The 25,265-nt window shown below is 37.4% G+C and overlaps 1 protein-coding gene across 1 annotated transcript in view; it reads left to right on the forward strand.

Annotated features, from left to right (window-relative positions):
• Positions 1-25,265, forward strand: part of PEX7 (peroxisomal biogenesis factor 7) — a 60,095-nt gene that overhangs the window by 14,049 nt on the left and 20,781 nt on the right. Inside the window, exons 6-8 of the mRNA XM_036317520.1 lie at positions 4,928-5,034; positions 6,668-6,781; positions 8,158-8,213. Coding sequence (XP_036173413.1) covers positions 4,928-5,034; positions 6,668-6,781; positions 8,158-8,213 — 277 coding nt within the window. The remainder of the gene's footprint in view (positions 1-4,927; positions 5,035-6,667; positions 6,782-8,157; positions 8,214-25,265) is intronic.

Here is a 25,265-nt window from a genome sequence, read left to right on the forward strand (position 1 = left end):
ACAATATGTGAGTAATATATGTGTTTTCCGATGGTCTTAGGCGACCCCTGTGAAAAGGTCGTTCGACCCCCAAAGGGGTCGCGACCCACAGGTTGAGAACCGCTGGAATAGATCCACTTTCAATGAACTGAAACATGCTTCAAGGGTAAAACAATGAAGACATGTCCGCTGGGAGCTCTGATTGTCATTATTCATAATAAACTAGAATTAATAATGAGTGCAATTTTACATATTTGAAAAAGTGTAAGTAAAACTCCCTGAACTAACATATTTTTTAAAAATTCTTTATCTTATTATTGTATATAATTTTGTTAATTTATATTATTATTTAAGTTCTAAAATTGTCTCCATTTTATTTTAATCGTTCTTCTTTTAATGCCCATGACCAAATGCAAAATCTGACAGTGACAAAATCATGAACTAACACAGCTGCATTTATTTAAATGTCAGGTAGAATTGTGTATATTAGCCCTTTATTTGAACTGAGTCACACACACCACTTGTTTCATTGGCCTTTTGTGTAACATGGTATACGTAATATTGACTCTGGATATTACATATAGAGTGTTCAGTGTGAGACTGAATAGCAGAAAAAGATTAATTATATGTAGAATATTAGCAGTATAATCATAAAACTTAATATTTAAAACTATCTGTATGTTGTAAATAGATAGTGTATAAAAGTCTTTTATCAACAGTGTTCATTAGCTTTAGTAGAAAAAAAGACCATCTGTTTAATGACATTATTTGCATGTGTTATAATTAGAAATGAATATAAATAGTGGTCATATTAACCAGGACTTATTTTGTTGAAATGAAAAAAATTCTGACCCAAACTAGTAAAGGAAGAAGATAATTTATTTGCTCACATAGTTTTAAAGCCCAGAATTAGAACTGGCTTTATAGAGACATGACTGGATATGGGATTCGAAGGATGTTCTTGTCTTCATTTTTGTTCTGTCATCTGCTCAGTTGGTTTCAGTATCAGGTACCACGTGATAGCAAAATGGCAGTAGTTTTAACCCCCACATCCTTTTTGGTTTCTGCACAGTAGGAAAAAGTGAGAGGTTCTCAGACATCTAGGAAAGTTTCGTTTCTCTCATTGGCTCTGAAGGGTCTCTGTGGTTGGAGAGGGGAGTGTAATGTGTTAGTTGCTTCTTCCCCGCTTAGTTCCTGCAGTTGGGAATGGGAAATGGGAGAGAGTGGTGCCCAAACTACATACACTGAGAATGGAAAGAGTTGATTCCTGATTAGGCGGAAGTAGATGGATACATTCTAGGGGGCCAACTGTCACTAAAATGCTACTTATTCAAGGCTTGAAATAGATCTGAGGGGTTTTGATGAAAATCAAGCACTAGACCTGTGTGCTATGAAATATGTTTCTTTAAAAAATTTACTCAAAGATTTAGTAACCTTAAAAGTTGTATGCAAATCTACTAGTAGAACTAAATTTATCATTAGCTAAATTAAGACAGGCCAAAATGGGGGATTTGTTAGAGATTTAGATCTAGATTTACCTTCCATAGCAGAGTTCTCTAAGGATGTTGCATTTTGTCTAGCTCATGGTAGTTGTATTAGTACAGAATTTATATTTCTAAATTATATGAGCTAGAAGGGAAGAATATTTGAGCTTGTTGTGGAAAGAGGATTAATGTGAAGTAAACTTTCTTGTGAACCATGAAAACTAAGTTACTGCTCTTACAGACACCATATAATTGCATAAATGATAGCCATGTGTGAATGTGTTGGGTCTAGTAGTTAAGAAAACCTCATTCTACTCTAAGAAAAAGTCATATGATATCTGATAGGCATCTGGTATTTCAATTAAATTAAATTATTTGGGCCCAAACAGTTCACTTCACTCTTTCAAATTCAACATTCACACTCATTCTTTCTACCCAACTTCCTTTTATCTGCTGCAATTTGAAATTTAGATGTAGTAGCAGCCAGTGCTTCCTGTTCCGCACTGTGCACTTTCATTCGTTGGTTCTTCTGCCATTGGCAGATCTGCAACTGATAAGAGAAGCTGGTAATTCAGGTGGGTCTATGGCACCATTACAGGGCCCTGATAAATGTTCAGCTGACAATGAAAGGCCAGTTTTTTTGAAAATATGATTTGAAAACAGCAAATACAGGTGTCCTGGTGGCTCAGAGAGTTGAGCGAGTCTTTGCACCATTTGGCCAGAAAGTCTCTATCCTACCTGGCAAACCAACGGATGGGGATGAAGTACCAAATGTGTGCAGCAGGAGCGACTGTCAAGGAAGTGAATTCTTAGCTCCTGCAGAGCAATTCTCACTTTTTGGTGCCCTTTAAATTAACTGCGAGAGGGGACAGGCCATGGCACTTAAAAAAAAAAATGTTGTTTGGGAATGATAGTGAGGAACTAAAATATTGTCCTAGAGAAGTCTAGAATAACCAGCTTCCCAGCCTTTGCTGTTGTTTTGTTTGGTCTCTATTGGAGTACTAGAGTCCCGGTGCGTGAAGTTCGTGCATGGGGGCGGTGGGGGTCCCTCAGCCCAACCTGCACCCTCTCGAAATCTGGGACCCCTCGGGGGATGTCTGAGGGGGATCGGGCCTAAACCGGCAGTTAGACATCCCTCTCACAATCTGGGACTGCTCGCCCCTAACTGCTCACCTGCCTGCCTGCTCAGTGCGTGTCATAGCGACTGGGTTTCGGTCGTTCTGCTGTAATTGTCACTTAGGCCTTTATAAATATAGACTAGAGGCCCGGTGCACAAAATCGTGCATGGGGGGGTGTCCCTCAACCTGGCCTGCACCCTCTCCAATCTGGGACCCCTTGGGGGATGACTGATTGCCGGTTTAGGCCTGATTCCTATGGGATCTGGCCTAAACTGGCAGTTGGACATCCCTTTCACAATCCGGGACTGCTGGCTCCCAACCACTCACCTGCCTGCCTGCCTGATTGCCCCCTAACCGCTCCCCTGCCGGCCTGATTGACACCTAACTGCTCCCCTTCCGGCCCATTCACCCCCAACTGCCCTCCCCTGCAGACCTGGTCATCCCCAAGCACCCTTCCCTGCTGGCCATCTTGTGACGACGTGGGGCGGCCATCTTATGATGCTGGGGCATGAGGGTCAATTTGCATATTACCTTTTTATTATATAGGATAATACACAAATAGAACAGTGCAGAATCTTAAGTGTACAAGGCAATGGATTTTTACAATGAACACATCTGTGTACCAGCAACCAGATCAAGAAACAGAATGTTTCCAGAGGCCCTCCTCATATCTTCCAGTCATTACTGCCCCCGCACCCCAGGGTGACCACTGTGCTGCCTTCTAATAGCATAGATTAACATTGCCTTTTGTGTCTGGTTTCTTTTGATCAACATTCTTTGTGGGATTCATCCATATTGTTGTTAGAATAACAGTTATTTCTTAATCTCCTAGTCAACATTCATTATAATATTTTGTCACCTTAAATCATTCATATCCATATAATGTAATTTTTAGGGTGAACACAAGCTCTCTGAACTTTAAACAATGCTTAATAGTTATAACAGACTTTATAGTTTCAGCCCTAATATAAAATAAAATTTTTAAAGCTGGTGTACACCATTTAGGCACTTTCTATGTTTTATTGGAAGCCTTGTGCAGAATCCAATGTTTTTGTCTATGACTAGGCTTTTAGCGACTGAAGCTCCAAGTGAACTTCATCACTCCCTCCAAGATGATTAGGGATCTCCTTTGCCTACAGGCCTTGCTTGGACCTGTCTGGTCAGCTTCTCCTATCAGTTGCAGACCTGCAACCTCTACATTTCATTACTACCAACAAATTTATACTTATCTTTCTTAAGCAACATCCAAGGAAATCAGGAAAAAATTATCTAAAATAGCTAAATTTAGCTAAATGATCTGATTAAGAATCTGAAATATAGGAACATATATGTAGGTAAGTAAAGAATAATTTAAAGATTTAGCACTTCTATATGCCATTTATTAAAATATCTACTCTGTGCTAGCAGTTATGATAGGTGCTTTGCAGAAACTTTTATTACACTAAATTCTTGTACAACCCTGCATGTAAGCATTGTTTCTTTTTTAGCAATGAGGAATCATTCTCAGAGATATCATAGAACTTGTGCAGGGTCACACAACCACTAATGGAATTCAAGACCTTGACTGCCACCATCCCATAGACCACAGTCTTATCATCAATATGAACGAGCTTTCTCTCATGATCAGGAATTGCAATTTACTTTTGATGTAGCTATATATATTTATTTATCCTGGGATTTATTCATCTGGGCATTTTGTTGTTTTCTCATACAAAAATTCAAGGTAAACAGCACATAAAACATTTAATCAGGGGTGACTTTGTGTAGCTAAGCAATGTAAACCAGTTTTGTAATAATGCAAAGTATAATTCTTAAAATTTTTCAACTTGTTTTTTTCCAAGGAGAAAAAATCTCTCTGGATGGCCGATTAAAATGTGGCAAACATAAAAACTAAGATTTAAAAATTCTCCATTTTGGCTTGGTAGACTTTGCCTATACTTAATAGTAAAATTGTTACTGTTTTGTTTCCTATAGCATGTGCTGATACAGGGCACTAACTTTATTTATTAGAAGCAAGGATTTTGGGGCTCTTTTCCTGAAGAAAAAAAGCACAGATGTGTGTTTGGTCAGCACTGTGCTTTTCTCAGTGTGAGATTCAGATTTTTCCAATTTGAATACATCTAAAAAACATTGTCATGGTGTATTATTTGTTTGAGTTCATCAGTTTTAGTAGGTCTTATAGTGCATTATTATAGTTGAAAACAATATGTGTATTTATGTGATAAACACATGGCAGTATCCTGTCAGGGAAAGCAGTGTGTTTTCCATGAGTTACCATCATGAATACATGTCACTGAGTATGCAGGTTGTGTGATGCACAGTGATCAAGCCTTCCTCTTTCACCAGGTGATCAGACCCTGAGGATTTGGGACGTGAAGGCAGCAGGAGTCAGAATTGTGGTTCCAGCACATCAGGCAGAAGTTTTGAGTTGCGACTGGTGTAAATACAATGAGGTACTCTGTCTGGCTCTATCCTGATCTGCCCAGCTCTTCCTAATGGTGAAATGTTCTAGATTTTATTTTGTCTTTGTTTATGTGGATTTGATAGTGTTTATGAACCATTAAGTTAAATTTAGTCCCTTTCACTTCTAATTGACGATTGTGAGTGACCTGCATTAGCATTAATTGGATTTAAGTGCACATAAAACAGGCAGAATAAGAAACAGAAATTCTCAAAGTTCAACAGTGCAGCCTTACTTGTTTGTTTCGGAAACTGCTTTACAATTTATGTGATTTTTTTTTTCTTTATTGCTCTTAACCCTGCCAATTTGTGTCAACTTTTGCTTTCCATCCTTGTTCATTTTGCTATTCAGGCTGCTGAACTATTTGTAGGTTGATTTTTAATTTAACATTCCATCAGTTTTTAATATTTTCTGTTTTATCTTCCCTTATAAGCCTAACCAAGCTTCATGCTTCTTAAGATAGCAGTGTCCAAGTTGTAACATCTTGTAACACTTCAGTTAACCACAGAAACATATGAATTAGAAATAGCAATGAATCAAATATGTGCTGACATATATATATTTATATACCTGAAGTGGTCTGCTGCTGTGACAAAGAAGTAAAACATATGCCTTATTTTCCCCTGTGTTAAATTAATGAATAGAAATTAAGAGCACATTATATTGGCAGAGTTTTTTAAATTAAAAGAAATAAAATAGATTTTAAAAATACAGTACCTGTTCAGTAGTAATACTTGATCAAAATAAAAATTTCAGTGCTGTCAACTATAGTTTATTCTCATTATAATGATTTTTTCATATAGGAAAATGAAATTGTGAACTATATATTTGGGAATTCTAAAACAGATGCCCATTGACACTTGAGAGTGCTTTAAATATTATTTTTAAACATTGAAACTTATCTTTAAATGAGCTTATACTGAAGCCCAACTCATTCAGACAATGAATTATTGCTCTGGTTGATGTGGGGTAGAGCTGAGTGTGAACTCGGCACTTGGTCTATTCAGCCAGGAACTCTGGATCCACTTGGGTTTGTAAAAGGCAGAAGTTTCAAAACCCACTAGATAAGGAGGCTTATCATTATTTGCATAGATTTCCTGATATGTTTAGACATCATATTAAGACATGGCCTGTGGGAGTTGGGAACAATGATTGATTTAGATTTAGAAAAATATATAAAGATTTAATTTATACCTTTGCTTTAAAATATTTCTAAATTAATAGAACTTTTGCCTTTTAATGCCCAGTAAAGCCCCAGGGCATGCTGAAGAGAAAGGTAATTCATTGTCAGATGTAATTTGTAATCCGTTACGTACTTCTTAATATTACTAAGGTGGATTGGAAAATCTACAATGCTATTTGGGACTATGCCTTTTTCTGTAGTGTGTAGTGTTCCACACATGCTTAAAGTATATGTAGTTCTTTTTCTCTCAAGTCAGACTAATTTTTGCTTTTCTGATGTATATTTTGATTCCTTTCTATACTTCTCATATAACTTCTCAAGAATGACTCCTGTGTTCTAATTAAATAATGATCTGAAAATAGATATTGTTTCTGGTAGAAAAGCCTGGACACTACTTAATTGAAAAGTTGTCACAGTTTACTTTCCTTTGCATTGCTTTCAGAATTTGCTGGTGACGGGGGCAGTTGATTGTAGTTTGAGGGGCTGGGACTTGAGGAATGTTCGACAACCAGTGTTTGAACTGCTTGGTCACACCTATGCTATCAGGAGAGTGAAAGTAAGTTTTTATGCTTTCTTTTTATACATAGAATAAAATATAAACAATGAAGTATAAAAGGTGCTTATGGGTTGGAGTTATTTATTATTTTTTATGCATGTTTTTGTTACCCAACTAGTTATAATGAACATTGAAAGCTAATATTAGGTAAAATATTTGAATAATTGTTGAATGAATTGGGACAATGTAGCCAATTCATACTTAGAGTTAAATAATTTTTTTATTCTGTCATCCCCAATCTACTATTCTTTTAATATTTTTTAATATATACTAATTACTTTTAGTATTATATGCTTCATAATTTTCCATTCAGTGAGACGGTCTCTGTACTTTGTTGAAACTCATATAGCAAAATGGTTAATTTTTTCTTTTCTCTACCATGATAGTATATATGAATGTTCACAACATTTGAGGTATAAAAAGTTTTCCACTCTGTAAACAGCAGAGCATGAGATAACTTTTTTCTGCTGCTCCTAAGAAATTTGCCTGCTTATAACAGCCATAATTTAGTTTTCCAGCTTCTATTTAGGTAGGCTTTGCTAATTCACTGTAGGAAACATCTTACTAAGTCACATCTTTGAATTTCATTCTTTGTTTTGAACACTGAAGGTAAAAAGTACCTTATTGATCTTTTGTTTATTAAAAAATATATATTTTTATTGATTTCAGACAGGAAGGGAGACGGGGAGAGAGATAGAAACATCAGTGATGAGAGAGAATCATTGATCAGCTGCCTCCTGCATGCCCCCTATTGGGGATTGAGCCTGCAACCCAGGCATGTGCCCTGACTGGGAATCGAACTGTGACCTCCTGGTTCATAGGTCAATGCTCAACTGCTGAGCCACTCCAGCTGGGCTTATTGATCTTTTCAATAAGATAATTATGCTGTTCCTATTTCAAAAATATAAAATTTCAATTAAATTAATATTTTAAATTTTACTGACTGCAACTTAGCATATGAGACACAGTGCCCTGGCACACAGGTTAGCAGTTGAAGATATTTTCAGTTTTTGTTCACAGTGCTTCTGAGAATGAAATAGGGTAATGTAGTGAAAGTATTTTGCAAACTAGAAAGTTGGCAAATCTGGTTATTATGTGTATGTAACTATTCAAGTACTGGTGAGAAAGACAATAAAGAAATGTCATGCAAAGGGCAGCTTATGAAAGTATGTTTTTACTTATGTAAAAGATACTATTTTAAATTTAAGTGTTTTTCCTGTAGATGATAATGTACATAAAAGGCTAAAATATTTTTGCCTTGAATTAAAGCGTATAAGGCTCAGAAAAGCATAATTTTTAGTGACAGCCCTGACTAGATTTTAACTTATTAAGCATGTTATAATTACAGCTAACCAATAAAATATTTTGTTTTATAGTTTTCACCATTTCATTCTTCTGTGCTGGCTTCATGTTCCTATGACTTTACTGTAAGGTACAGTAGTTTTGGATAAGTTTCGTTGTGAAATACCTAATAGCAGTTGCATCTTTGCAATTTTTAGGAAGATAATGTATTTATCTTACTAATATAAAAAAATGTGAGCTGGGCGCATTTGAAAATTTGCCACTGGTTTGTGAGTTTTTAATGGTATTTACTTTAACTTATATTGATTGCATATATAACCAAGGCATTTACTCTCCTTATTTTCCACTCTCCCTTCTCCATCAAATTTTGAGTTGTTTTATTTATACTTTGTCACAACATGCAATATATAACATATAGCACCGTCATATTATATATTATTCTTCTACTCTTATTTCTACCTTTGTTTTGCTTTTAAATATGTAACTAAATATATTAAGTATTCATCACCAATTTTTTTGCTGAAATTTCCCCATCACCTCTTGGTTTGGTGAATTTTTCTTCTAGTAGATTCCTCAAGAAGGGCTGATGACTAGGAGCCCTTGTATGTTTAAAACTGTTTCTCTGTGTCCTCGATACTTAAAGGATAGCTTAACTGAACATAAACTAAATTTACATTTCTTTCCTGCAGCTTTTTGAAAATGCTCCCTCATTTTGGCCTTATTTTATGTTGTTTTTGAGAATTTTGATGGCAGTTAATGGTCTTGTCCTTGTGAGTTATTTGATCTTTTTTCAGTTCCATTTGCTTGCTGCAGGTTAAAGAGTTCAGTGGGTTCTTTAAATAATGTAGCTTCAGGTCTTCTTTTATTTCCAAAAGATTTTTTTGGATTATAATTTGAAATATTAGTTCTGGGACAATGGGTTATCGTTTACAGAGGCTCTCAACATAAATCGAATCTCTTTTCGCAGTCTTCTATATCAAATGCTTTCTCTCTGATGCTTTTTACTTTTTAATTTTAAAAAAAAATCTCATTTTCATTCTCTTGGTTGTTTTTCTGCTGTTTTCAGAGCTGTTATTATGTTATGTAAATGTATTCTTTGGGCACTATGTAATTTTTGTCTTCATTTCTGATATAATTTTGCCTTTCCCCCTCTATTTCTTTCTTGTGTTTATTCAGCTCTATTTCACTTCTTTCTGTTTTTGCCCACTTCTTTTCTTTGTTTTTGCAATTCCTGATTGTAAGGGAAAAACTGTTTTTCTCCTCTACTGTCAGTATTCTTGAGACCAAATGTGTGTGGGGTTTTCTCCCACCAAGCAATTCTTCAGTTCTCAGCAGACACCAACTAGGTATCCTATAAATTTACCCTAGTTCTGAGATAACATCAGATCCTATAGACTAAAGGCTCAGTTCTACAAGACCGCCCCATTTTTGATGTCAGCCAGAAGTTCAGGTTGTACTTCTAACCTACCAACTATAAATTGGAGGTTCCCATGACCCCCTCCTCAGACTTGATAATTTTTTAGAATGGCTTTTACCAGTTTATTTTGAAAATATTATAAAGGATAAAGATAAACAGATGAAGAGGTACATAGGGAGAGTTCGTGAAGGTCCCAAGTGCAGAAACTGGGGTGAACCACTCTCCCAGTTTGTGGTTGTGTTCAGTCTTGGAGCTCATCAGATCTTATTGTTCAAGAGTTTTTATAGAGCTTAATTTTCAGCCCCTACTTCCTTCCCTGGAGGTTAGTGGGTGGGGTTGAAAGTCTACCCCTCTAATCCCTTGGTCTTTCTGGTGACCAGCCCCTTCCAGAGGTTATATAGGGGCCCCATCCTAAATTACCTCATTAGCAAAAACTCTGGTGTGCTCAAAGGAGGCTCCTCATGAATAACAAAATACTCTTCTGTCATTCAGGAAATTCCAAGGGTTTTAGGAGCCCTGTATTTTGAAGCAGGGACAGAAATGAAATCTACTCTTATACTACAATGATCAAGGCTTTTTTCTTTTTTTGATGTCTCCAAATGCTTGTTTAAAGATGTTTACTTCAGTTTAGGATGTTATATTCTAGTTTTCTTCTACTTTGCTGTCTGTTTTCTTGGAGTGAATAGTTTGTCAGGTGAATTGTTTGAATTATTGTATCCATTTTATTTTGATAGGATTTTAAAAATTTTTTAATAAATGAGGACCTTATGTCTCTGCTTCTCTCTTCCCTGTTCAGTTTTGTTTTCCCTAAACTGCCCTCACTGTCCGCACAGGCTTGCGGCTGGAACGTGGGAGATAGCTCATTGGTATTCTCTTTGTCTTTTTCGTTTTACATGTGATTGGAAGTTTGGATGTGTTAAAGATCTGAGTTTTGTATAGTATTAATTGTTCTTTTTGTTGTTCTGTATTGGTTTTTGTGAGGATACACTAAGAATTTTAGACTTACATAACCTGATTGCCTCAACTACCCAGAATTCCTCTCTCCTTCTGAGTCAGTATTTTATATGGGCGAAGCTAAATAACTTTGTTTGTGTAGATTGTACTTCTAATAGAATAAATTACAATGCCTTGAGAGAAATTACATGCTTTAACTTTTTTTTTTGACTGATATAATAAAAGCAGGGAGATAAACCAGGAAACATAATCACACTGAGGCTTCCAGCTCTCAATTAAAATGATACCATAACCAGGTTTTGTTTTTTTAAAATAGTATATATAAAATACTAAAGAGTTATTATAGAATTTTTAGCATGGGAGTTAAATAACGGCAACGTGGCAGAAAAGAAGAAAAATTATCAGTTGTTTTCCATCCACCCCAAGTGTTTCCAGATTGAAACTGTGGAGCTAGATCATTGACTGGAGGAAAGGGCTATAAATGTGGATTCAAAAGTCATTAACTTACTGATAATTCAGTCTGTAAGAGTGAATAAACTAAAAGGAGATGCGTTTATTTTTATTTTTATTTTTTAAAGTATATTTTATTGATTTTTACAGAGAGGAAGGGAGAGGGACAGAAAGTTAGAAACATTGATCAGCTGCCTCGTGCACACCCCCCACTGGGGACGTGCCCGCAACCAAGGTACATGCCCTTGACCGGAATCGAACCTGGGACCCTTGAGTCCGCAGGCCGACGCTCTATCCACTGAGCCAAACCGGTTAGGGCGGAGATGAGTTTAGAGCAGTGGTTCTCAACCTTCTGGCCCTTTAAATACAGTTCCTCATGTTGTGACCCAACCATAAAATTATTTTTGTTGCTACTTCATAACTGTAATGTTGCTACTGTTATGAATTGTAATGTAAATATCTGATATGCAGGATGGTCTTAGGCTACCCCTGTGAAAGGGTCGTTTGACCGCCAAAGGGGTCGCGACCCACAGGTTGAGAACCGCTGGTCTAAGAGAAGACAAGTCTTTATTATACTTAAAATTCTTCTACATTATATCTGTTATTTAAATTCTTATTTTTGATTAGCCGTGTCTAGTTTACAAAGTATTTTCACATAAAATATTTCTTTTAATCCACACACACTGTTGTGGGGTGCTTACTTTATCTAGAAGACAGTTGACTCAGTGAGGTAGGAGGGCTGGCCGAGGTCACATAGCTGGCAAGGAATAGAGCTAGACCTGCACTTAGATCTTCTATGTTTAAGTCTTTTTATGTTACTCAATACTTAGAAACTTCTTTAATCCTAGGGACTTTATGTATTTCTGTTTTTCACTATTATGTAAGGATGTTCTCCATAGAGACTAAGTTAATAATAACAAAATATTGCCTCTAATCTCTATAATCATTTCAGAATTGAAGTATTCCACATAAGTGATTCTTGACAATGATGGATGCATAAAAGTTTATGTGCCATAATTTTTATCTTAATACTAGTGGCCCAGCATGCGAAATCGTGCTCAGTAGGCCGCCCACTGCTTCCGTGGGAGCCAGCAGGGAGCTGTGCCACTTCTGCGGGAGGGAGGCAGGAGGGAGCTGCTGCCGCCGCCTGCAGGAGCCAGGGGGAGGGGGTGAGGAGGAGGGACCGAGAGGTGCTCCGGGCATCTCCTGGTGACTGGTCGCACACGCAGCCCCACCCACCTGCACACGCCTCACCGCACACGCAGCTCCACCCGCCCGTGTGCGCCTGCTGCGCATGCAGCCTCTTGCTGATCGGTCGTTAGGCGTGAGGGCGTGATGACCATTTGCATATTAGCCTTTTATTATATAGGATGGGTTTTAAAACATTTTGGAATTATAATATATATATATATTATATCTATACTAGAGACCTGGTTCACGAATTCGTGCACTAGTGGGGTCTCTTGGCGTGGCCTGCGGGTTCAGGCCGAAACTGGCTCTCCGACATCCCCTGAAGGGTCCTGGATTGCGAGAGGGCACAAGCCAGGCTGAGGGACCCCACTGATGCATGATCAGGGCCGGGAAGGGATGCAGGAGGTTGGCCAGCTGGAGAGGGATTGCGGGAGGACTCCAGGGCGTGTCCAGCCCATCTCGCTCAGTCCCAATCAGCCAGACCCCAGCAGCAAGCTAACCTACCGGTCGGAACATCTGCCCCTTGGGGTCAGTGCACGTCATAGCGACCTGTTGACCGGTTGACTCTCTGCCCCCTGGTGGTCAATGCACATCATAGTGAGCAGTTGAGTGGCCTTAGCATATCATTAGCATATTATGTTTTGATTGGTTGAATGGATGACTGGACACTTAGCATATTAGGCTTTTATTATATAGGATAGGATAATACACACTTGTACACATGTATAAACATACACATATGTATAAACATTTATTGAAAAAGGTTTGGAAAGGTATAACCAGAATTTTAAGTAGATTACTGATGTGTGGGATTTCACACATACTTTTTTTATCTTCTTTAATTGAGTTATAATTTAACAACACCAACTTAAATCTTCCTTAACAGAACTGTAACTTCCTCTGACCACAGCTGGCATTTTATCAGCTATTGAAATGTTCCTCCATTTGCTAGTCATGCAATACAGGAAATGATACCTATCTTTTGGAGATGTTCGGAGGATTAAATGAAAGTATCTGGAAATGCTCTTGGCACATAATTAGTGCTCAAAGAAATTCTATGTAATAAAAGCCCAATATGCTAAGTATCTGGTCATCCATTCCACCAATCAAAGCCTTATATGCTAATGATATGCTAAGGCCACTGAACCACTCACTATGATGTACACTGACCACCAGGGGGCAGACGCTCCAACTCGTAGGTTGCTGCTGGAGTCCAGCCAATCGGGACTAAGCGAGATGGGTTGGACACTCCCTGGAGCCCTCCTGCAGTCTCTCCCCAGCTGGCCAACCTCCTGCGTCCCTCCCCGGCCCCATTTGTGCACCAGTGGGGTCCCTCAGCCTGGCCTGCACCCTCTTGCAATCTGGGACCCCTCCAGGGATGGCAGCTTTGGCCTGATCTGAGGGACCCCACTGGTGTACGAATTCATGCACCAGGCCTGTAGTAGCAGATATTTTAAATGAGAATATTAATAGTATGTTTCCTAATTTAAAACGTAAGTTCCATAGGGAGAGTTAAGATAGCCATTATTTATGCCTACCTGGCATAATTATAAGAATGTAATTATGTGCTTAAAGCTACTAAGGAGCTTTGTGAATGGGAGTTCTTATTGCCCTGTCAAGGTGAGGTGGGGGAAGCGTACCTTGTGAATATAGTGCAGCATGAACCAGAACAGCAGATGTACTATGCAAAGTTGAATATATCTTTTTATTCAAATCTATAACCATGTGACCATTTCCACTTCAATTCAACCTATATTTTCTTCTAAACTATTATATTTTATCTACATATTTGTTAGAAATTCTTTCTGAGGAAGATAGCACAATGTAATAGAAAAAGAAGTATAGTTTAAGATCTTGGATATACCATTACTAGCTATTGTTATATTTAATCTCTTATAAAGTCACTAAATCTCCCTGAGCTGTTGTTTCCTCACTCATAAAACATATTGTTATGAGGTTTAGAAATCAATATATGCAAGGCTGTTCACATAGTGCCTGGCCATTTCAATCACTCAAGTTTCCTTCCTTTTTTCATTCACATATATGTTCCTCAAATTTTATACTTAGTACCATATTACTATACATACATACTCTTGATGGCGTTTGCAATTTATTTTGAATAATAAAAAATATTATTTTATGTGTGTATGTGTAGAGAGAGAAAAATAAAGGAAATATGCCAAAGTTTTAACAATTGGTAAATCTAGATGAAGAGTATATGGGTGTTCATCGTATTATTCTTTGAATTTTTCTGTTGGTTAGTCATTTTCAAAATAGAAACATTTGAGAAAGTCAGCTGTAAAATAAGATACTTAAAACATTTCTTACTAATACCTTCTAATAAATGTGACATTTAATATACTGTTTAATTGTAATATAAATAGCTTTATTATATTGCATTAACAGGAAAGTGGCCTTTAATTGGATTGTAGTAAACATAGACTCTTAACAAAGCAGCAGATACAGAAATACCTTTTATCTTTGTCACATTTACTCTCGTGGGATTTGCCTTTATATAGTAAGTGTCTTAACTTTGGTATGGTTGATGGACTTTTTTGATCCTTATGTTTATTAGCATAGAGATTCTCAGAAGCAGATAATTCTCTTTCTTCCCCTTCCCCATAAAAAAAGGTCAGGCAGAGTAAACAGATAGTATAGCTGAATATGTACTCTGTCTCAAACCTTTCATTTCAACTTTACCTAGTCCCCCTTACCCACAAAAAAAGGTCAGTCAAAGTAAATAGATAAGAAATGTGGCTGAAGGTGAGCTCATATGCAGCTTCAAATGATCATTTTACCTCATGTTTAAGATAGTTGTTGTAATTCCTTTACATTTGTTTATCAAATCACCAGAAATTATGTGGCTAATGATATGATACTATTTGCAGGAACTGTGAATTTTTAAATGATCAAAGAGTGATTTAATATTCCGTATCTTTCCGATATCTTAGATATAAATGTCTTTGTAACGCATCACAGTTTTTGCTTTTTGACAGAGGTTCACTAGACTTCACCACTGATAATAGGAAAGCATCTTAAGGTAGTTGTCTTAGTTTTCTTTTTAAGAATGAGAATATATGCATTCATATATTTGTTTAATTCTTATAAGGATACTTTTGTACTGAATATATTTAATAAAACACATTGCCTGATTACAGGGTAGGACTTGTCTGTTTCATTGTTTTGTCCCTAGCATCTGGGACATGGATATACCAAATACATTTGTTTATAAATGTGAGTGAATTTAAATTATATAAAAAATGTTGATACTCTTTGGTCACTGACTGTAAAAGCTTACAAATGGCCCAGCCGACATGGCTCAATGGTTGAGCATCGACCTATGAACCAGGAGGTCATGGTTCAATTCTCCTCAGAGCACATGCCAGGGTTGCAAGCTCAATTCTCAGTGTGGGGCATGCAGGAGGCAGCTGATCAATGATTCTCTCTCATCATTGATATTTCTCTCTCTCCCTCTGCCTTCCTCTCTGAAATGAATAATAATATTTATTTTTTAAAAGCCTGCAAATGATTATATTTTAATATGGTTTTCACTATGTATTTAAAATAGTCATCACTAAAACTGAGTTAAAGTGGAAAGTCCTGTTGGGATAAGAAAATGATATTTTTCACGGAGAAAACTTGCTGTTCTATTGTTTAAATCAGTATTGACTAGATTGCAACATTTTAGTATTTAATAAATTTGGAACCATTGTATTGATATCCTGATTGTTAACTAAAGTTACAGGTAGATATTATTTTTCCACAACTAATTGTAATATGTGATTTACTGATAAATCTCTATGAGCTTCATATACCTAATGTTTAAGATATTTGTATGTATGAAGCAGTAACTCCTGAGTTTATTACGTTGTTTTTTTTTTTTAAATATGTTCCAAAAGAGTTTTTCCATTTGACTTGTTTAAATTAGAAAATTCTTGTGATGATTATTGCAATCCTGGAAGATCTTTTGATGAAGTGAAATGTAATTTTGCAAGTTAAATGCCAGGTGAAAAATGAAAATAATTTCCTATAGAATGAAACAACATGCATTAATTAGAAAGAAACTTGTAAGACTTTTATTTTCTTCTTGTAAGACATTTGATTTTAAGTACCTTGATTTATAATTGCAGAATGTTTTCAGAATTATTTAGTATTAACAGTGTTCTTTAAGAATCAAACCAAATCTGTGTCTAATTCACACCCTAATGCAAGCACATGAGGAATGTTAAGCCTGAGGTTAATGCCATGTAAGTCACTGCTTTGAACTTTGAATTGTGCTGATTAGTCCCAACAGAAAATTTATGGAGTTTGTCAGTTAATTTGCATTATAATTTTTAAAAAATTCTCTGTGCAGTTTCAATAAGACAACTGTGGGTTTTGTTGTATACATTCCCTAATGTAGATATTGCTTTGCCTCATCTTCCATAGTAGGAAGTAAAAAGATAATATCTGAAAATGAACATAATCAGTGAATTCTCTGAGCATATTATTCCAAAATACAGAGTAAAAAATCAGAAGAAACGGCTTAAAGAATTTAAAGTGATTGCCTCTGAGGTGAAAGATCGAGGGAACATGGCTCGAAGCTGCTGTTCTTTGTTACAAGCCTGTAGAATTAGTGGACGCAGATCTGTTCAAGTGTAGTTTTTAAGAAGGTACTTGAGTAGAACCTCAGTGTTTCCCTGTCCTAGTTATTTACAAACATAGTGAGCCTATTTATTTCAATCAACTGGGTATTACCTGTCAGTTGTCAGTAATTTACTTTGTCCCCTAAGAATTCAGGGATAAATAATTCATCCTGTAGGCCTGTCCTGAAACTCCAACCTAGAGTGGCAACACTGAATAAATATTCTGATATTGAATTCTTCAAGATTTGACCTAATGGAATAAACCATACAGAGAATAAAATCATGGTTATTAATCTGTTTTCATCTTAAATAAAATTCAGCAGAGTCCCTTATCTTTCTTCATTATATATTTTAGGACATGTGTGAGCACACCTGTGTACACTCCCGTGTGAAACAGAAACCATCTTAAGCTAGCTTAAATAAAAAATGGAAACTGTTTCTTAGGCTCTGGGCTCCCTTTGCCCCAGGGCAGTGGTGCAGCAGGGCCTAGGCAAGGTACTGGAACTGCTTTACCCTGAGTTCCTGCTTCATCAGGAACTTTCATCTTCTTTCTACAGATTGATCTTTTTTTCTCCCCAAGTTTTCATGTCCAATCACCAGAAAATAAACAGACTTGTGTATTCTGCTCTGTGTCTGTTTTTCTTTCCTCACCTTAGTTGATGTCTGTCTTCTTCTCCCCAACACTGTATCCATCTTCCAATGAGGAGAGAGTTGTAAAATAAGAGGTCCTTGTGCGCTGTGCTGACATTTCACAACCTGATACCCCGAGTGGTTTTATTCATAAATGCTCAGCTGCAGAGATGAGAACATTAAGTATTTCATGGTAACATTGCTAATCAAGACAGAAGCACAGGCAGGTTGCTGCTGTAAGTTTAACGTTCTTCTACATTTAGGTGTGGAACTTAAACCTCATCTGATCACATTATCCTCTGAACTTTGTGAAATGATCTTTTGCTCTAGGTAGTCACGTTCTGGTGCCAGTTACAGTTCAGATGTACATAGACTATTCTCGTGCCTGAGATCATGATACTATTGCATGAGTGAAGTTCTTACCATATTGTTTATTGTCACATATTTATTGGAAAAAAAGTTCATGGTTCTTCATTTGTGCCAGTAAGCAGTAAACAAACTCTATGGGAGGTGTTTTTTTCCCTTCATCTCTTTTTGTTGAGATGTGTCATTCTTCAGAAATCCATCCTGCATCCTTGTGGATCACAGCCATAAACGCCCCCAGAACAAGCCTTCCATCAGCTAATGGTTTTCTTTAATTTGTCAAAGGTACTCTAGGCTTTGTGGTACATGATTCCTGGACTTAATGTTTATTGTGATGAAGTGGAGTCAGCCCCTCCACAGTACTGATCTAATTAAAATTTTAATTGAAATATGAATAATTCATTTTGCTGGATAAGCTTAAGTTTAGAATTTTATTATTTTTAACCTTGAAAGTTTATACATATGGTATGGTTTCTGGATATTTGCTATTGAGTGTTCTAAAAGTCATCTTTGAAAATTGTTCAGTAATTCTTCAAAATTAATCATATATTCAGGCAATTAGTGTTTTCCTATTTTAAACTTTGTTATTACCAGTTCCAAAACCAAAATATAAGCACCTTTCCAACCCAGTCATGTAAATAAATGAGCATTAACATTCACTAAATATTTTTGAGTTAATAAATGAAAGTTTAGCCCTTTACAAAATTTTGCTTGTTTACAATTTCTATTTTTAATCTTCTCCGAAAGCAATACAGATGATAAAGTAATAAGCCCATGATATACTCAGAAGGAATTCACTTTTAAAGGATAGAAATCTCTGAGGTTACAAAAAGAGCCAGTCACTTGAGTGATACCTAAGTTAGGAGGAGACAGCAAAGTAGATGAGAGGATATAGTAAGTGCATATAAAAAAAAATAGAACAGAGAAGGGATAATTTCTGAACTCGTTGCTACAGGAGTGCATATTTATTCTATTCATAATTTCCTTAGGGTATTGGTTTTGAATGTAAGTTGGCACACTAATGGGATCTTGGCATGGACTTTGGCTTATGGGATTTTCTATGTAGTTTGAGGAGTCAGGGGGAAGCCTAACTTGGTCCAGGTCCATTTGAACTTTCAGGTTGTTAATCAAAGCTTCCTAAAGAATCCCAGATCCTGCCGTCTATATTCCAGATTTACTATCATGGCCCAGATCTAGAGAAAAAAGTGAATGGCAGCATCTTTCAGTAGAAAAAGTACTCGTCATGATGCCAGTAGAGTCTGTGCTTTAGGGCTGCCATTTATTTGATGTGTCACCATGGATTGCTTAATTTCCTTGAGTAATTATCCTCATCTCTGAAATGAGAATGATTACAGTAGTCCCCCGCTTAACCACTGGGGATACATTCCAAGACCTCTAGTGGATGCCTGAAACCTTGACTAGTACTGAATCCTATAGTATATATAACTTACATTGTTTCTTATGCATACATATCTTTTTACTTAAATAAAGCACTTTATGACTTTTTTTTGGCATATCCAAATTGCCAGCATCACTACTCTTGCACTTTGGGGCCATTATTAAGTAAAATGAAGGTTACTTGAATACAAGTAACTGCCATACAGCAACAGTGGATCTGATAACCTAGAGGGCTACTAAATGACTAATGGATGGGGAGCATAAAATGTGTGGATACACTGGACAAAGGGATGATTCACATCCTGAGTGGGACAGGCGGGAGAAAGTATGAGATATCATCACGCTACTCAGAAGGATGTACAATTAAAAACATGAATTGTTTATTTCTGGAATTTTCCATTTAATATTATATGATCACAATTGGCTGTGGGTTACTTAAACTACTGATAGGTATGGACTACTGTATACCCTTTTTATCTTACCTTGAAAATTTTTTATGCTTTTCCAAAGCAATCTATAATAATAAAAGGGTACTATGCTAATTAGACTGGATGTCTTCCGGATGTCATTCTGGATGTCCTTCCTGACGAAGCTGGGGCCGGAGGGAAGCCAGCCCAGGTCCCGGGTGCCTGTGGGCAGCTGGAAGAGGGAAGCATCCTGGGTCCCGGTTGCCTGCCGGCGGCTGGAGGAGTGAAGCCGGGTCCCGGATGCCAGAGGGAAGCTGGTGCCAGCAGCCAGGGAAAGGAAGGCCTACTCTTGCATGAATTTTTGTGCATTGATCCTCTAGTATAAGATAATGGGGAAGACTATGCACACTGTCAAAGTCTTTCTTGCTGAGGATGGATTGGGTAATGTGAGAACCAAGTTTTGGATCATCTTTGTTCTTCATTATTGGGAAACTGGAGCTAACACTAATACTTATTTGTTCAGCAGCTTTTTATCCTAGTCTGCTAAGTTAAATTATATGAAATAATAGTGTTACTTTTCCTGTGAAACTATTTGCCTGTCTTTTGCTTCTAATGTATTTGTCCCTTCCCAAAGTTTTGCCTTCATTAGTGGTTAGAGCCACAATAAAGTGATAATTCTAACCAGTAACAACTGTCTGGATCAGTGGTTCTGAAAGTTTGGCCCTAGGACCAGCAACGTGAGCATCACCTGGGAACTTGTTTCTAAAATAAGTTCTCCAGTCACAATGCATATATCTGTATTCATGCTCAGCAAGCTCTTCAGGTGGTTCCGATGCAAACTTAGGTTTGAAAACTGCTGTTTAGATCAGTGATTCTCAATAAACGGGTAATGCCTCCTACCCAGGTCAGAGCTTCCCAACCTTGGCTGCGTATTACCTTCACCCAGAGAACGTTTGCACCTTTCAATTCCCATGATGTACTCCAGGCCAATTAAAATTTCTCGGGGAGCACTCACACATCAGTATTTTTAAAAATACTGTCAAGGTTGAGAATCACTGCCTTTTTCTCTCCCCTCCCCTTCTTCCTGAAATCACTATTGTTTCTAATGGGAATTTATCTAATCTGTATGTATCCTATATAATAAAAGGCTAATATGCAAATTGACCAAACGGCAGAACAACCAGTTGCTGTGATGCGCACTGACCACTAGGGGGCAGACACTCAACACAGAAGCTGCCCCTTGGTGGTCAGTGCGTTCCCATAGGGGTAGCGCCACTCAGCCAGAAGCCAGGCTCAAGGCTGGTGAGCGCAGCAGCAGTGGTGGGAGCCTCTCCCACCCAGCAGCAGCATTAAGGATGTCTGACTGCCAGCTTAGGCCCACTCCCTGGGAGGCGGGGAATGGGCCTAAGCCGGCAGTCGGACATCCACTGAGGGCTCCCGGACTGCAAGAGGGTACAGGCTGGGCTGAGGGACTCCTCCCAAGTGCACAAATTTTGTGCACTGGGCCTCTGGTGTTGATATAAGGGTGAGAACCACTGTTTTCCATGGTGTTTCCAAGCCTATCAGCATTTCTTGGGAAGAGGTTTCTGGATTTCATACTGATCTACGCAATCAGAATTTTTTAGGAAAAAATTTCTCAGCAAACCTGAGGAATGTGTCTTTTCTGAATATCTTGATATAATGAGCCTTGGTCCATCATTTGGGAACCAGGTCTATAGGTGATTTAAAAGTTATCTTACTTGTGAGGTTGGCCTTCATTATTTATTTATCTTATCCATAATATGCTTATTTATTTTTTAATCATTCATGAAACATTCTTGGACTACCCATGTGTCAGATACTTTTATACATGCAAGAAATACAAAGAATAGAATACTGTCCCTGAGTGTAAGGAACTTAGTGACTTTTAGAGGAAAATAGATAGATGAATAAATAATTTAAATAGTAAATAAACAAATGCATCATTCTTGGTATCTTCTGTTCCATTAATCATTTTGATTTCTTTAGTCCTATTAATTTTTCTGCTAAATATATCTCTAATCCATCCACAACCTTTCCTTATCATCACTGTGCCACCTAACATCCAAGCTGCTATCATCCCTTTTTAGACCACTGGTAGCCACATATCCACTCTTAAGCCCTCAAATCCATTCTTCTCTCAGTGGCCAGAGAGACTTTTAAAAGTCAAAGCTGACTATAGTACATGTGGTTATACTGTAAGGCAGTGGTTCTCAACCTTCTGGCCCTTTAAATACAGTTCCTCATGTTGTGACCCAACCATAAAATTATTTTCGTTGCTACTTCATAACTGTAATGTTGCTAATGTTATGAATCATAATGTAAATATCTGATATGCAGGATGGTCTTAGGCGACCCCTGTGAAAGGGTCGTTCAACCCCCAAAGGGGTCGCGACCCACAGCTTGAGAACCACTGCTGTAAGGGAACTCTCTATACTATCTTCACAGTTCTTCCGCAAATTTGAAACTATCTATATAATAAAAGACTAAGCGACCATTACGGTGGAATGATCAGATTGACTGGTTGATATGATGCGCACTGACCATCAGGGGACAGACGCTTAATGCAGGAGCTGCCCCCTGGTGGTCAGTGCACTCCCACAGGGGGAGCGTTGCTCAGCCAGAAGCCAGGCTCACAGCTGGCAAGCGTAGAGGTGGTGGCGGGAGCCTCTCCCGCCTCCGCAGCAGCGCTAAGGATCAGCAAGCCGAGCAGTAAGGAGCAGTGAGCAGGTGGGCAGTAAGGAGCGAGCGGTCCCAGACTGTGAGAGGGTGCAGGCTGGGCTGAGGGACCCTCCCCCTCTCCCAGTGTATGAATTTTGTGCACCGGGCCTCTAGTTCTAAAATAAAGAAGTAGTTTATTTTTAAAATTTTTTAAGAAGGCAGAACGGAGTATATAAACCTTCTGCTTAAAACTCTCACTGGTGTGTGTGTGTTTACACTTAAGAGAAAAATTCCCAGTTCTTCACATGGCCTACAAGACCTCTGTGATCTGGTCCTGCCTTGTGTAACACTCTCCTCTTCTCTTGCCCCAGTCCAATGGCCTCTCAGTCACAAACCATCAGGCTCCTTGCTGACAAGGGACAAGCTGCCATCTTTGCCCTCCACCTGGTGAACTCAGCCTTCAGTTCAGTGTCACTTTAGGACAACATTCTTACATCATCCTGCGTTGTTTTGGGGGGCAGCCGTCAATTGCAGTTACATTTGTGTTTTTGTTGTGTTTTGTTTTTTAATGTCCATCTATCTCATGGAATTAGGAGCTGCAGGAGGGCTGTGACCACGTGTCTCTTGCTTTTGGTGCTTATTATTAGCACAGCACCAGGCACATTTTAGCACTCACAAATTGTTGTATGAATGAGTAATTAAATGAGGAGAAAACAAGCAGTTGTGACATTTTTTGCTCACCACTAGAGAATGCTACATAGCCAAGCAATGCAAATAGAGATAATTATAAGATTGCAATTCGCTTAAAAATTTTAAAAACACAACTAAAGTTAAGGTACATGTAAGGCATTGCAAAGTAACCAAAACTTTTCCCCAACTTTTATAGTTAGGAAAGACTCATGAAGAATTACTAGCATGTAGTTTGTGAACAGGAAAGGAAACTGAAAAATATTTTAAACCTACTGAATTCATGTACTGGCTAAATTTTAAAAGTGTTTGTATAGAGATTTCAAATTGCATTTGGGTAAAGTAAAAAAGTGATTTTAGCTTCATTTTTGAAATCGTTTTGATGCTTTATTTAACACAGTGCTACATACTTGCTTTGCTAAAGAATTGTGAGTCAGAAGGCAAAAAGGGATTTAACCAAGACATTGTACTATGATGAATTTTTCTCTCTACCTCTCCAATTTAAATGAAAACTGTTCCTACAGTTCTGTAATATTTTTAATCATTGGAAGCCTGTCCAGCGTATTTGCTTCCCATGATAGAGCTTAAATAGTCAGTGATTTCATCAGCAAAGAGACAAAAAGGCACCAAGTAGTGTATATGCTGCACCAAAAAACCATCATTTAAAAATGATGTGCCTTATTTGACCTCTTAATGATATATGTATCCTGACTTCTTAGTGATAAAAAGGAGCTCATTTTACTTGTATGATAGGCACACGAAGGCCCTCAGATATGTAGAACTTATGGGACCCTTGAGTCCAGAAAAAGATTGCGAAGAGAGACTTTGCCAATTCCCTATTTGCAAACATGAGAAAACCTGGTGAAATGCTCACTTTCTTCCTGCTACTTCCTCCTTACAACTCACCCCTTCCTGGTGGAATTGAATGATGACACATAGAAAAATCTTGAACTATACACATCAAACTGTTGACCATGGTTGCCATTTAAAGAGTGGAAATGAATAAATGTAAAATAAATACATTTATTTTATTTCTTTTGTTATTATTCCTTTTGTGATTTAAAAGTAAAGTTTATAGATAGACATTAACTTTTGATTTTCTCAGCTATTTAACTTGTGCAATTTACTGTATTTGACTTGATACTTTTGATTAGATATTTCAGTTTATTGAAAAATATATTAAAATTATAAATAAATATAAATATTGAATTTTTCTTATTTTACTGGCTCCTGATCTCCTTGAGGTTAAAAATATAGAAGCTTAGATTCTCTATATTTAGCAAATTCTCTCAGGGCAAAAGCTGCCTTCATTGTTCCATATCCTGCTCTGGGTTTCAGACATCATTCTAGTTTTTACTTGAGTGTTCCTCACTGATGCTTTTATGAAGTTTTGTGGTACTTGTTTGTTTTCACAGTTTATCTAGCAAATTTAATTGTTTTCAGGAAGAATATTGGCCTAGGTTCCCAGTCAGCCATTCTGCTGGAAATGAACCTCTCATAATGTTTGCACCACATATATACCTATACTTTGTGTATTACATAATTTGTCAGAGCTGTGAAATGGTGTAATAAACAGTCGTGCTTGTATGTCATTCACTAAATTAACTTTCCCTTCACCAAATAGTATCCTTAGAGTTTTAGCATGGTTTTTTTTTTGTTTTTTAATTTAGCTTTTTTTAGTTGTAGAAAAATATACATAACATGAACTTTACAATTTTAACCAATTTTTAAGTGTACAGTTCACTATCATTAAGAACATTTACATTTTTTGCAACCATCACCACTCTTCATCTCGAGAACTTTTCTCATTTTCTAAACCTGAAACTCTATACTTCTTAAAGTCTATTTTGTCTGATGTAAGTATTGCTGCCCCAGCTTTTTTTTTTCCATTTCCATTTGCATGAAATATCTTTTTCCATTCCTTTACTTTTAGTCTCTGTGTGTCTTTCCCTCTGAGGTGGGTCTCTTGTAGAGAGCCCATATGGGTCTTGTTTTTTCTTGTGTGTGTTTTTTTAATTCTTTATTGTTAAAAGTGTTACATAAGTCTCTTTTTTCCCCCATTGACCTCTCCCCCGCCGTCCCTACCACCCAGCACATGCCCTCCTTCCCCCTGCCCCAGTCTGTGTCCATTGGTTATGCTCATATTTAGCATGTATTTTATTTGATGAGTTCTTTGCAAAATGCAAATAAATAAGTGTTGATAGTTTTTCCCAGGTTAAAATTATGATGGGTGTGACTATAGTGTGGAATTGTAGCCTTGACAGCCCACGAAGCTACATATTAGACAAATTTAAATTGAGTTTTTGAATCTACTCTCTGCACTCCTGAATGTGCAACTTCTCTTACCACACTTTCAAGCTAAAATTGGATGGCTTCACACA

Source organism: Myotis myotis, unplaced genomic scaffold (assembly GCF_014108235.1).
Source record: "Myotis myotis isolate mMyoMyo1 unplaced genomic scaffold, mMyoMyo1.p scaffold_m19_p_7, whole genome shotgun sequence".
Taxonomy (NCBI): domain Eukaryota; kingdom Metazoa; phylum Chordata; class Mammalia; order Chiroptera; family Vespertilionidae; genus Myotis; species Myotis myotis.